A 13,351-nucleotide genomic window follows, 5' to 3' on the forward strand; every position below is an offset into this window, starting at 1 on the left:
GAAAAGTCAATTCACAAGTTTCATTCTTAGCTGTTACCTCCTGTTGCAGTGTTGAATTGAAATTTTCAAGGTGTTAACTCTGCCCTAAAGTGAGAATTGGGCTGGGGTGTGGAGGTGCCAGGAATATTGGCTAGAAGCTTTTTAGCAGTTTAATCTTCATTTAGACAGGTTAGCCAACCTTACTTTGCAAATATTTGGAGTTGTACTGATGACTTTAAGATGGTAGCTGGTACTTGAGGGAGCAGGGTGGACCTTGTGTTGGCAATCCCATAATGAGCATTGTGGCAATAATCAGATGTGATCTGCAGGGATGACTTCATGTTGAAAGCATTACAAAACCTTAGTGCAAGTAATCTGCTTTTTATGAAGGGTAGAGTTTCCTAAATGTTTCTGTGCCACTGGGGCATGAATGCCTCTACATGAGATCATTTATTAGCCATTATTGCAACACTGCTCTGAGGTACGAAACATATGATTTACTATTAATTAATTCCTGTGGGCATTGCTCCTGACTGGATGTGTCATCTCCCTCTAGAAGGCTGGATAAAATGCTGAACTATAGTGTAGTAGAATTCCCTGTTTGTTTTTTTTTTTAAACTGGAACAGCAAATGATGCATTTGAAGAGAGACTGCTGGACTTGCTGCAAATTGTCTGAAAGATAAAATCCCCAATCAGATGAGTTCCAGCTGAAAAAGAGGCTCAGGTAGCAGTTGTAAAAGAAATCAACATAACAGCAGTATATGATAAAGAATTTATAGGAGTTTTAAACATCAGAAAGGAATCTTGGGTCATAGTTTTTTCTTTTGCTTTATCCAGTCTAGAGAATTTAATTCTTCCTTATGCCTGACATAAGACTACACAGAAACTGAACTACTTACTTTTCCATTACAAGTTCTTCTACCAGACTGTAGTACAAGTTTTCAAATGCCTTCTTGCATTTGATCAATTTATTCTAGAGATTCATTAGTAGACATAAAAAAGAGGAAAGAAATACTCAGCTTTCTGTGAATCTTGAGGCCACTGCAGCTGAATACAATAAAAATGAATGCTCAGAGTGGATTCAGAGCTGGCACTACTGTCATACTGAACTTTTGGGTGAATCACTGATCTCTGATGGTTTGTACTCTTGTTACTGCATTTTGAACAACAGTCTGTAGCCCAGAAGAGCTTGGTCTGTGAGTGATATACAGTGCTCAGGATGTCCTTGAGGCTTTCCTGAAGCCAAAGATTTACTGTCCAGATGTTGGGACCTCCAGACAATTGCTGGGATGTCTGAGCTTCAGCACTGTGGAAGTAAGGTGGAGTCAGCCTTGAAAATCTCTCTTCTGGGAATGAAGGAGTAGATCCTCCCCTTAACACCAATGGGGTGTACTTGGCTCATTTCCTGTGCTTTTCAAACGTGGAAGGAGGAGCTACAAATAAATCTTTCAGGAGTTTCTCAGGTGACTGACTTTGTTTGAATTGACATGCCTTTGAGTTTCCCTGGTGAAGGGAAGTTGATTTGGGTTTCATATGAGAAATGAAGCTGGCAGGAAAAGAGCAAAATCTTCATCAGGGCTCTCAGGTGTCCAGAAATCCCCCAATCCTGACTGCTGGGCTCATGTCCATGCCCACCTAACACTGCAGCCTTCTTGCATGTCTCCAAGGCATGCAGAGCATCTGGTCTGATGCACCCAGATGTGCTGGACTGGCAGTGTGAGTGTGTCAGGGTGTGTGAACCCAGCTTTGTCTGCAGCTCCCCAGAGAAAAAGAGGGAGTCTTAGATAATCCTTTCAGCACTTCACACACAGTAGGAAATAGTTAAAACTCAGCTCCTTTGCATTCTGTGAGAACAGATTTAAGAGCACTTTCTACTTTAATTTTCTTTTAGTGTGTCTAACCCTGACTAAACACAGCAGTATCATTCCCTTCTGAAAGACTTCTGTAGGACATGTGGAAAAGAAGACCTACAGCTATCAGGTCCCATCTGTGAAGCTGAGAATATATAGCAGATGGCTTGCAAGTGTAATGATGCTGACTATTTTCACTCTGAAATGAGAATGGTGGTGTTTTCTAAGAAACATCTCATTAATGATAATGGTCATCTCATTTCAAATCAAAGCTTACTTGTGATGGGAAAACCAAATTGCTTAAAGCTAGTCATTGTGACATGTTGAAAGTACAAAAGTGAAATTTATTATAAAATAACCTCCTAAAGAACATTTATAATAAATAAATGTAAATAAAATTTGTAATTGCTGTTGTCCTGTAATATTCAAGTAATGTGTCAGCAGCATTAAATCAGGAAATAAGGAGATTGAAGGTTGTGTTTTCTAGCAGAATTATTAGGTAGCCTGAAATAAGAGTTGTGCAAGTTGTCCTTTAGGCAATAGATTTGTAACAGATACATATTTTTTCTCTTCCAGGAACAGCTGATTGAAGACAGATCAGGAATGTGTTATTAATTACTGTGGAATTGTATTCCACAAAAGAAAGGTTTTGTGAGAATATTGTGCACACAGGTGCAATAATCTTGTTTGGGTGGGGTATTTGTATTTATTTTTCTTAAACTTGGTTGTTTAGAATAGGTATGGAAGCATTTCTAATGCTCAGGATGTAACTTAGCATTTTTAGCCATGATAAATTTTAGAGGTGAGTTCTTAGATGGATGTGGATTGTTCTACAAAAGCAGCAAATGACAGCTCTAAAAAGGTGTTCTTATTAATCAAAGACAATGAGCTAGAAATTACTATGACCTTTTCTTGGTGACAGTTTAGAAAGCTTACTAATAAAATTGGGTCTTTTTGCGTTTTTTCCTTTCTGCTTTTACAGGAATCTTGTGCATTTAAGTCTGATACAGCCACAGCAAACACTGAGTTTGATCCCAGGATCACATGCAGGAGGAGAGATGGTGCTTTTAGCCCTGTGACCCTGCTGGTCTGTGACTGTCAGGCTGGTAGTCAGGCCAGGTCACGGGCCAGAGCACCAAACCACTGAAGGGAGAGGCTGGGAAGACTTCATTTGTTTGGAGGACTTGGGTGCAGAACGAAGCTTGTGCTTATTCAGCTCCTTTGAAGGAGGATGGTGTGACTGCTGCTTTGCAGTGCCCCGAGTTTCACTTGTTGTGAAAGTAGTTTAGCTGTTTTGAAAGACAAAGATGTGGGTTGTGGGAAATAGAAGTAAAGACAGACCAGCAGAATGGGACTGTGATAGGCGATGTGTCTAAACTGGAGAGCTGGCTGTCAGGTTTTGCTCCCCATCTTCTCTTATCTCTGTGAAGTGGGGCCCTGCCTTTTTTAAACACTTGGAAGGCTGTGGGTGCATTAGGTCTAAGCAAGAGGAAGGTATTGTTTCAGTCATAGCTTTGGTACTCTTTTTTTAGCACCAGTCAGTGACAGCAACCATAACTTAATCTTGGGGGCCTGCCAGTTGGCAGGGGGATGCTCATGGCTCTCAGGCAAGGAGGGCTCCAGCTGGGGCTGGGAGGGAGGTGTGGGCTGAGGAGGCCACGCTGTGTGGGAGTGACAAACACCTCCTGTTTGATAACACAAGAGGCAGGGGAAGACTGACATAAAGGTGGAAAAGCTTATTTTAAGAGCAAACCTTCTTATTCTTTGGAATTCTGAATGCTTTTGTGTGTCCCAAGGCCTCCCAGAATAATGAAATCTGCAGGTGCAGCAGCTTATGTTGATACATGTTTTCATGTATCTATTGTAGAATTAAGGGACTTACAGAACTAAGGGACTAAACATGGATTTAATTTGGATCTTTAGGAGTAAGGGCCTTGATGTACCTATTAATATTGCTATAATTCAGTTCCAGAGCCAGTTAAAATGGTTCCTCTTCGTTCTGTAGCTTGACTGTGATCTGTGCACTGCTTAGACAGAATAACCCTTGGCAACTGTTTACAGAAACGACAGATCACAGAGGGAGCAAAAGGAATATTTTGGCAGTGGATTCGATCTTAGATGAGATAAGGAAATCCTAAACACAAAGTGCCATTGTTTATCTGGCAGTGGGGCAGAGGAAAGGTACAGCTCCATGAGAGCTGAAGCTGAAGAGAAGAGGATGGGGTCTGTGGCTGGGCATCTCTGTCCTGCACCCTGGCACAGAAGCTGCCCAGTCAGATTATCACTTCCCAGTGTGTGCTGGGTGGGAGAAACAGGGGATGGTCCCAGCATCAGGAAGTCATTGTGATCTATTGTGCTGACTTTGCGTGACATTATCAGAGAAAGGGGAAGAGAAAAAAAAATCCATTCATTGAGCACATTTGTTTTCAGGCAGCAGAGAAAGAGGAGCTGTCTTCAGTCTGAAGTGTGTTGATTGAAAAGTATTTTCACACCAGCACAGGGTGACTAATATTCCATGCAGTCGTGTTCCTGCCTGCCGCCTTCTGATGTGGTTTGTGTGCAGCTGCAGGAAGATGTTCCTTTAACCCCAGTCAAGCACCTGGCAATGTGAGGGAAAGGCTGCTTGTGCTCAGAGTGCTGTTCTAGAAAAAGAACTTTCTGGAATAAGGATTGCACCCTAAGAGCTGTGTGTTTTGGAGGGGCATCCATAGGGGAAATCCAGAGGATGGATTTCCAGCTGAGAGGAAATTGTTGGGACAGAAGGACACATGCATGTCTGGATGAGCTCTTGAAGGCTGTTACTAAATGTGGGGGAAAACAAAAACATCTTCTTGCCTTTATGGCATTTTAAGAGGGACTGGAGAAGCTGGGAATGTCCGAACATCCTCTTATGAGATGTATTTGTTTTGTTATGAATGTCAGCAGTGCCTCTCTAGAAATTTGATTCCAAGTTTAATGAACTTCTGATTGCATTTGCATGTTCTGCAACCGGGGAAAATGTGTCTAGCTGCAGTTTTCAGTCTCTCAGTCATTGAACTAACAAGATATGACCTCTGTTTCTGAGAGCTTAGGACACTCACGTGCCCATGACAGGGGTAAGAAAAACCATGCCAGGTAAGAAGTGTGTATGTATATATATATATATGTGTGTGTGTGTGTGTGTGTATTATATATATATATATGGGCACTGGTTTGTTTTCAGTGTGGTCTCTTGAAAAGAATTGGGCATTGGCCAGTGCTGACCTCAGTCTTTTTGTGGGCTAAATTAATGTCTTTATTCTGCTTGGCAGTGTGGGCCAAGAAGAATTTTTAAATGAATGCAAGAATTTATGGTGTGCAAGATGTCTGACAGTATCCTCAGTTGTTTTTGTGTTTCATCAGTGTGGTGTTACAAATGGGCCTGTGTAATGCAGAGGAGACTCAGGGCTGACAATGTGAATGGTGTAGTAGGAGGGGCTGTGCTGGGGCCCTTTTAAGTGAGGAAATATCCATCTTGCAGTGTTGTTGGAAGTAATTATTAATCTGTTTTCATTTGATGAAAGAAAAGCCCAGTAGATGTCATTTCATGTTTAAATGTGAAGCTGAGGCGTAAATTAGTGTCCTGCTGATGATAATCCACAGAGGAGGCATGAGCTTTGAAACAGAAACAGACACAAATTCTGAATGTAACTGGCTGTACAAAAAAAGGGTGTCATGCTGAAGAGTGAGTTTTAGGCTTGTCCATTTTTATGGACCTATGCTTCTGAAAGAAAAACTGAAGAAACACCTCCATCCTTTTTGATGTAGGAAGGGGAGAAAGATCCTGTCTTCTGCTCTGGGCATGTCCAGCCTCAGGTTTACTGCTTTGACAGGAGGAACGATTTTTGGAAAGAAATAACATTTGCATTAGGAGCTCTCACCCCTTCATTGAGAACACATCTTTTTTTCTCAACTCCAGATGGGGCAGAACCTCTTGCTTTGATGAAAATTAGGACTCTGACATCACATGCTGGGCTCTGGCCTCTGCTTTCTTCTGTTGCTTCTTAACAGGTTTCAAGCCCAGTCTTTTTACTCTCCAGAAACTTTTGTACACCACTAAGCTGGGGATGTTTGTAGCTTACTGTGACTGGTGATGTTTGAAGGACAGTTTGGTTGTCAGGGGCTGGTGACAATGCTGCTGCTTCACATCTGTCACATCTGATGGGTTCAGGGCAATAGGATTCAGAGTTGTCTGCAGCTCTGGTGGCCTGGCATCGTAGGAAGCTTGGAGCAACCAGAGCAGGAACAATGGCTCAAATAAACACTCTCAGATGGTTTTAGGACAGTGAAGAACTGCTGGCTCTGGGGTGTCTTGTTGGGCTTCCTGGAGAGCTTCACAGTCTGGGATGGGCAAGAAAGCTGAGACTTTAATGTTTTCCAGATGAGAATGTGGCAGGGCTTTGTGGTAGGCATGTGGGAGTTGATGGGAACTGTTCAGAGAAGGCAACTTCACTCACTGACCCTCAAGGGTGACTTGGACTGCTTTGGCTGTAGGCAAGGGACCAGACTCTACTTCAGCTCCCCTTTTCCAGGTGCTTTTTATTGCCACTGTATGATGTATGGAATGAAATGGATAGGAATGAGGTGCATTCTTATACATGTTCCCTGCTCATTATGGGTTCCTCTAAGCCAGTGTTAGTCTCTCTAGTGGGTAAATAGGGCTGACCCTCAGAATCTGAAAGCCCCATCTGAGTGCCAGAGGAATGGGACTGCATGCCAGGAGAGATAAAAGCACACGGGCTGGCACTGGAGGAGCTCACTTGGAGGGGGAGGAGATGGGAAGGATGTAAGTGTGTACTTAGGCCTGCTTCAGGGAAAGCTGAGAGAAAGAAACATTGGCATTTATCTCCAGGAATTAACATGTAGTTTCCTTTTTTTTTTTTTTAATAGTTAACAAGACCAGGTTCAGACTGAGTAAAAATTGACCTTTCCTCACAATTGCTCCATTTCAGTTCTCCCTGTTGTGTCTCAGGCTGTGCAGCTGCTGTGGCCTCTCTCAGCAGGCAAACTTGGATGGTAGGTGTAAGGAAGCACTCCCTTCCACCCTTTCTCTTTCTTGTGAGGCAGATTTTTTATGGCTCTTGTGAATGTGTCCAAAGGTAGCAAAGTGCTTGGAGGCCATTCTGCATTTCTTCTTCCTACTGCAGGTCAGTATCAGCTTCTCCCCTTGTTCCCCATCAGTAAGTGCATGTTACTCATACTTACACAAGGAGCCTAAAAGGCAGCAGATGGAAATTATTGGAATGGAGAGAAAGGGGGACCTTGGGTATTTTTTACTTGGAAGCTTGGTAGGTGCCAGCTTTGCTTCTTGTACAGTGCTGTGAGGCCATGTGGAGAACCTGCCAGTGGAGGAGAACTTCAGAACCAGAGGAGGTTTCTGCCTGGGTCCCCATGCTGGTCCATTTAATGAGGCATGCTGGCTTTTGGCAGGTTTCCCACTGGCTGCCCCTCCAGGCCACTGTCTCTCATTAGGAAGGATATTTTTAGGCACTGGGATTGAACTTGCTGGTTGGTGGTGGTCTGCTTTTTACACACTACTCTTTACAGAGCTAGTGCCAAGCTACTAAATTATTAAGCTGGGGTTTTAATAGAAACCCCTGTGTAGGCTTAAATTGTTTCCACTCTATTTGGAGTTTCCTGCTCTGCTGGTTTTTATTTTGTCCCATGCATGTAGACATGGAGGAGGGAATTCGCAGGAAAGCTCAGAGGCAAAGAGGAAGAATTCAGCCTGAGAGCAGTAGAAAGTGCAGGCAAAATAAAAGGTCAATTGGTACTGTATGCAGCTCTTTTGGAGGTGATGGGGGGAAAATGCCCCCTAATCCCCATGGCAGTTCAGCAGAAACGTGAGTGTTTGTTTTCAATGCTGTTTGTAACTTAGGTTTCTCAATAAAATATTTTCTTGCCCGACTGTTTTTAACTTGACCTCTTCCCCAGGGCTGGAAAGGGACATTTGTGAGCACATACAGCTACAGCAGTTTATCCCCAGTGTCAAACCCGGCTGCCACCAGTAGGATGGCAGAATTCTCTCTGCTGCCCTCCCTCCCCAGTGGGGCCTTCCAATATTGTACCACTTCCACCCAGTCCTCCCTTGTTGCAGGTTCTCCCCTACAGAGCCACAGCACTGGACACGGGGTCAGGATTGCACCTGCCTGTTCAGTGCTGTGTAAGTCAGGTCAGCACCTTGTGTTTTCTTAGCACTGCACTGATAAATGTGTGCTGTCCTGGATGACAGGTGTGGTCACTGTCCTCCACCAGGATTGACTGTCACACACTTCAGGAGAGGGATGTTGTTTGAACCTGTGCTTCTTGGTAGACCAGGAATTCTCAGCATTGAATCCCTGAGGCTGCTTCATCGTGAGCAGTGACCTCCTTCCTCTGGGGCAATTAGATGGGAAAGGTTTGGGAAAACAGTGGGAAGGGGTGGCAGTGGGCTAAAACTGCTCAGTGTGTGTCCTCTCCTGCCCTTCACTCCCTGCCTCTGTGGGCTTGTACTGAGTGCCAAGCCAGGGGACTGCTTTCCACAAAGACATCCCAGCTGGAAGAGCCAGTGCACTGGAGTCACTGGGGTTGTTAAGTACAGCTGCAGTGAGCCTGGAGTGTGCACTTGAGGGCTTGGAACAACCCTGTTACCGAGCTCTTGGAACATGTGGTGCATGTCTTAGGATATGTAAAGGATATGTATCTTCGCATGGTTTACAGCTTAAACCATCGGACTGGGCTTGTGTGTAAGGTACTGGCAGCTACTGGCTGAATCCTGCCTGGAGATTGCAGGTCTGGCTGAACAGAAAAATGGGCTGTGAATTATAAAAGCTGCCTTCATCACTCAATGGCAGGAACAGCACTGCAGTTCCTGTCATTGTCATCATGCTTGAGCCATGTTTGGGTACTGAGTGTGTTTAATTGCATGGCTAATTTACTTAATGTCTCTCCTGGGGTCACTTATAACACTTTTATTTTTGGGTTTCAGGGAAATTAGGGACACTAGCAACCCATTGTGGTTCTCTCAAGGCAAGAGTTTTCCAGATGATGATGGTAATAACAGCTGTGACTTAGTTGCAGTGTAACCTGGCTAAACTGAGAAAAAATAGCACTGGCAACTGTGGTAGAGCTTAACGCTTGCAAATGAACAATCTCCAGTGAAAATGTAGTTCAGGTGTAGGCAGAGGCCATGGGTCCCCTTGGGTTTGGATAACTTGGAGGATGTGTTTGTTGGTTTATTGGGAAAACCGTGGCAGCTCCTGTTGGGTCAGTCCTGCAAATTAAGAATTTTCTGATCAGGTATTTAGGTATTTGGGTGGAGAACTGAGGTCATCATATGTCTTCCCTGGTATACAACTATGAATCATCCCATTCCATGACAGACTGGTTATGTACCTTCCAAGGAGCTCCTCTGTTACCTCCTGTTAGTGGAGCATCCAAGGTGGCTGCTTTTGGGAAGGACAGTGTGCTGAAAGGTCTGCGGCACCAGTTGGCCTAATGAGCCTTGCTGTGCTTGTTTTTCCACAGATGGACCTCTCTGTGGAAACTCTGTACAGCCTCATGCAGGAGCGCCAGAAGAAGTACGCCAAGTACGCGGAGCAGATCCAGAAGGTCAACGAGATGTCTGCCATCCTGCGGCGGATCCAGATGGGCATCGACCAGACGGTGCCGCTGATGGAGCGGCTCAACAGCCTCCTGCCGGAGGGGGAGCGCCTGGAGCCCTTCTCCATGAAACCCGACCGGGAGCTGAGGTCGTAGCACTCCGGCAGCTCCCCCTCCTCACCTTCCAGGCTCCATGGAAGCGCTTCCAGCAGGCTGCACTGGCAGCGTTGGGAGCGGGCGGCGCTGCTGCTGGACTCTCTGCCAGGGCAGCGGAGGGAGAGCGGCGTCAGGAATCAGCCAGGAATCCAGGAGCTCCCTGGAGGAGAGGATTTATCGTTCTCTCAGCTCCCTCCTCTTGCCCTCCTGTCTCCTCTGCCACTCCACCACCTGTGCAGACACATTTGTTTCATTGCTGTGACGAGTCGGGGTTTACACAGGAGGAATTTCCTTTATTCTGATTTAATTTTTTTACTAAAAAAATTCAAAGGGATATGGGGTGTGATGAACCCTCTAACAGGTTTTTGCCATTGGGGTTTAGACAGTTAGATGGCTGGAAGATCCCCTGGCTTTGGAAATACATGTGTTTTATAGGTGAAAGTGTGGGAGCCAGGAACTGGCTTACTAAAATCTGGCCATTATCATAATTAACGTGGTTTGCACAGCAGGGTTTTGGCATGTCCTTGAGGCTCCTGTTTCTATGGGCTCACTAATTTATGAGGCTGTAAAGGAGTAACTGTTCTAGATATGTATGTCTGTTGATGTAAAGCAAACTTTAGTGTTCCTCTCCCTCTTGCCCTGGCAATGTCCCCATGCCCCAGCTGGTGGCATTTCGTGTCCCTCTCTCAGGCACCAGTACCAACCTGCTCACTTTGCATCTCAAAGTTGGACACAAGGTGTCTTTTTTTATTGGGACACTCGAGTTACCTTGGTGCTGTCTTTTTACCAGTGGGGTGCTGCTGCTTCTTCAAGTGCATGAGGGTGGAGGGGAGAGACACAAGAAGTCCTCTGGCTCTTTGTGTTAGTTTAGCTGCCCTTGTGCTGGGAGCTGGTGGTGGCACGCTGCTAAATGACTGAAGCCATGGGGCCCTTCTCAGCCACCTGGTCCAAAGGCAATGGGATGTTCTTGCCTCCTGCCAGGCTAGGCAAGGCTGAAGAGCCCATGAACCCCAAGGGTTGTTGTGTGTCAGGAGTGCAGTTCCAGCAGTGAGGACAGTCAGGGACAACCCAGCTTCCAGAACAGCACAAGGTAGGGTCACTTGCCAAAGGCAACTTGCTTCAATACGTCTTAGTACTTAAGAGCATTTATTAAGCAAAAAGTTGTCTCTGAGCATTTGGAAGTAAGAGTGCAGTAGATTTTTCATTGTAATAATTATTGTCTGGTGGCAAGAAGCAACAGGCTGTTCTCTTGTTGCATTCCTGAAGGTCATGTAGTATGAATTTTTGTCACGCAGATTGCAGCCAAGTTAGATGTGCATATGAACCACGGTGGTGGTTGGATCCCAGGGTCTGCTGAACACTATCTAGATACAGAGTCCTGTAGAGGTGAAGCCCCCTGGAATGATGCCAAAGGAAATGGGACTGACTGCTTCTGGGAGGGCAGGGAACTCAGCAGGATGGTTTTTAGCAAAGGCAGCAGGTCTCCTTGCCTGCTGCTCCCACCCCAGAGGTTTTACACAGCTGTAGGTACATAGGCATATGCTGTGTGTTGCCCAGGATAAAACATCAGAATTCCGTCCTTGTTCAAGCTTCCTGCCATGTTTTACACTTGGATTGTAAAAAGCTTACATGAGACTTAACGCAGGAAAAGCTGCTTACCATGGCCATGCCCTTGTGGGTCCTCATTGTCCATTACAGAATGTGTCTCTGCCTCCCACCATCAGACACAAGAATATTGAGCTGCTTTAAGTAGTGGCTGCAGCCATTTTTGTCCTCTTAGTCCAGATGATGCTGTCTGGATGTTTAAAATGTGTGACATTCAGCTGTCTGCCAGACGGGATCACGAGTGTCCCACACCCTAGTGTGCTGGAAGCCTGTGCCAGTGGAAGATCCTGATGCTGGATGTCAAGGCAGATGCTCTCTCCTATAAGACACTTCTCTGAGGCTTGTGGACATTTGGCCTCAGGCCATTAAGTATCAGATCAAAGCACTGCTCCCTGCAGTGCTAATGAGGGCAAAGGAATAGTATTGCCAGCTGAAGGCTGCAGGAGCGAGCACTGCAAATCAGTTTCTTCTCCAAATCATTTGCCAGAAAACACCGAGGCACTGGGCTGAGAATGGGAGAAAACCTTTGTTCCTAGGAACAGTGATCTTTAAACGTGTGGCTGTGCTGCTGGGTCTCACAGACAGAGCTTCTAGAACAGCAAGGACAGGTTGTGGAAGGCGTAATAACTGAACTAGAAAGAAATTAGAGCTGAACTGTGAAGGCCAACCTTTTCCACTGCTCACATGTCACCTCCTTCATTCCACAGGTGATAGTCTCTCATATGGGTACTGTAAGAAGCGTGCACCCTGTAAATGCCCTTGAACGATGGTTTACAGTTTTATTTAAAACATTGTTACTACCTTCAGACCTACAAGTCTTTGGCCCTCTTGCTGAGGGAGAGATGTGTCCTGCGACATCTTCTTGAGCTGCCGTTTGTTGCTCGCCTGCTCATTGTTGGCTTTGCTGCACATGCTGCTTTCAGCTGCAGCTCAGATGCAAGTGATGCTCAGGGTAAGACTGACACTCCCCTCCCGTGCTGTTTAGCAGGAGCTTGGAGATGTGACTGGAATCACCTTTCTGTGTGTGAATTTCCTTTTCCAAGCCAAATGCTCTTGGAGGAGGCCTCAGGTGTCTTTCGTGAATGTACCAGCTGTTACTTCTGTCACAAATTTAGTGCTATGAACAGTGAATATTCTGGTGTGCTCCCCTGAAACCAGACACGGCTGCCCATTTTTGCTTTCTGGTGGCGTGTGGTCTGGGTTCAGGCTAAGCTTCTTGATACCTGATCTTGTGAAAAGCTGGGGAGCAGGACAAGTCACTGGAGCTGGGGTTCTCCTCTGCCCTGAGCTGCTCTGGCCCTTCCCCCTGACTCTGCTGTTGCAACTCCCTCATTGTGCTGCCACTGGTGCTCCTTGTGTCTCACACTGGTCACTGTGCTGCCCATGCAGAGCAGGTTTGCTTTGTTCTTTCTGTTGTTTTTGTCACTGTATGCATTGACAGGGTGCTAAAGTACCAGCTTACCTGCAGGGCAATTCCTGTGAAGATCTGCTGAAGGGGAGAGAAAAGAGTTTTTGTTGTTGTTTTTTTTTTTTAATATATGTATTTTAAATTAAATATATTTAAATATCCTTAAATATTTTAAAGTGTGTTTTCCCCTCCTCCAAGCTTTTACACAGAGTAGAAATACATGTTTTCACAGGCCCATTGGTTGCATGAGCCAGCCCCTCTCTCAGACTGTGTGCCAATAGTTTCCCAAGGTACTGCCGTAACATCCCTCCTTGTTCCCAAGTTGCCAGGGGGTATTTTGATTGCCAGCCTTGTGGCTGAGCACTCCATGGTTTATGGGTGGTTACCCTGTTCAGCTTCCTACATGCTCCGTGTTCCACAGCTCCAGCATTAAAACTTTTGGTGTGGCTCTTTTCCAAGTGTGTTGTTTCTCCACTTGCCTTATTGCTCATTCTTCACTCCCACTTCCCACTGTGGTGTCTGGGCAGTGCAGGCGTAGCTCAGCTTTACTTTACACCCACTCTGTGACATGGAGGTGGCTGATTTCAGCTGCCCTGGGGCTGCCTCTGCCATGGGATTGGAAGGAAACATATTCCCAGAATGAAAATAAATGCTGGTTGGTTGTTTTTCCCCCAATGCTGTCCCAGTTCTGGTTGGCACTGATGTCCAGTTTGAGTAGAAGATGTGAGCAGTGATGCTTGAGACTTGGCATTG

General features: G+C 45.5%; 1 protein-coding gene across 1 annotated transcript in view; it reads left to right on the forward strand.

Annotated features, from left to right (window-relative positions):
- Positions 1–13,056, forward strand: part of BORCS5 (BLOC-1 related complex subunit 5) — a 62,659-nt gene extending 49,603 nt beyond the window's left edge. The window contains exon 4 of the mRNA XM_059845807.1: positions 9,355–13,056. Coding sequence (XP_059701790.1) covers positions 9,355–9,585 — 231 coding nt within the window. The 3' untranslated portion in view covers positions 9,586–13,056. The remainder of the gene's footprint in view (positions 1–9,354) is intronic.
- The last annotated feature ends 295 nt before the right edge of the window (positions 13,057–13,351 follow it).

This window comes from Haemorhous mexicanus, chromosome 5 (assembly GCF_027477595.1).
Source record: "Haemorhous mexicanus isolate bHaeMex1 chromosome 5, bHaeMex1.pri, whole genome shotgun sequence".
Lineage (NCBI taxonomy): Eukaryota > Metazoa > Chordata > Aves > Passeriformes > Fringillidae > Haemorhous > Haemorhous mexicanus.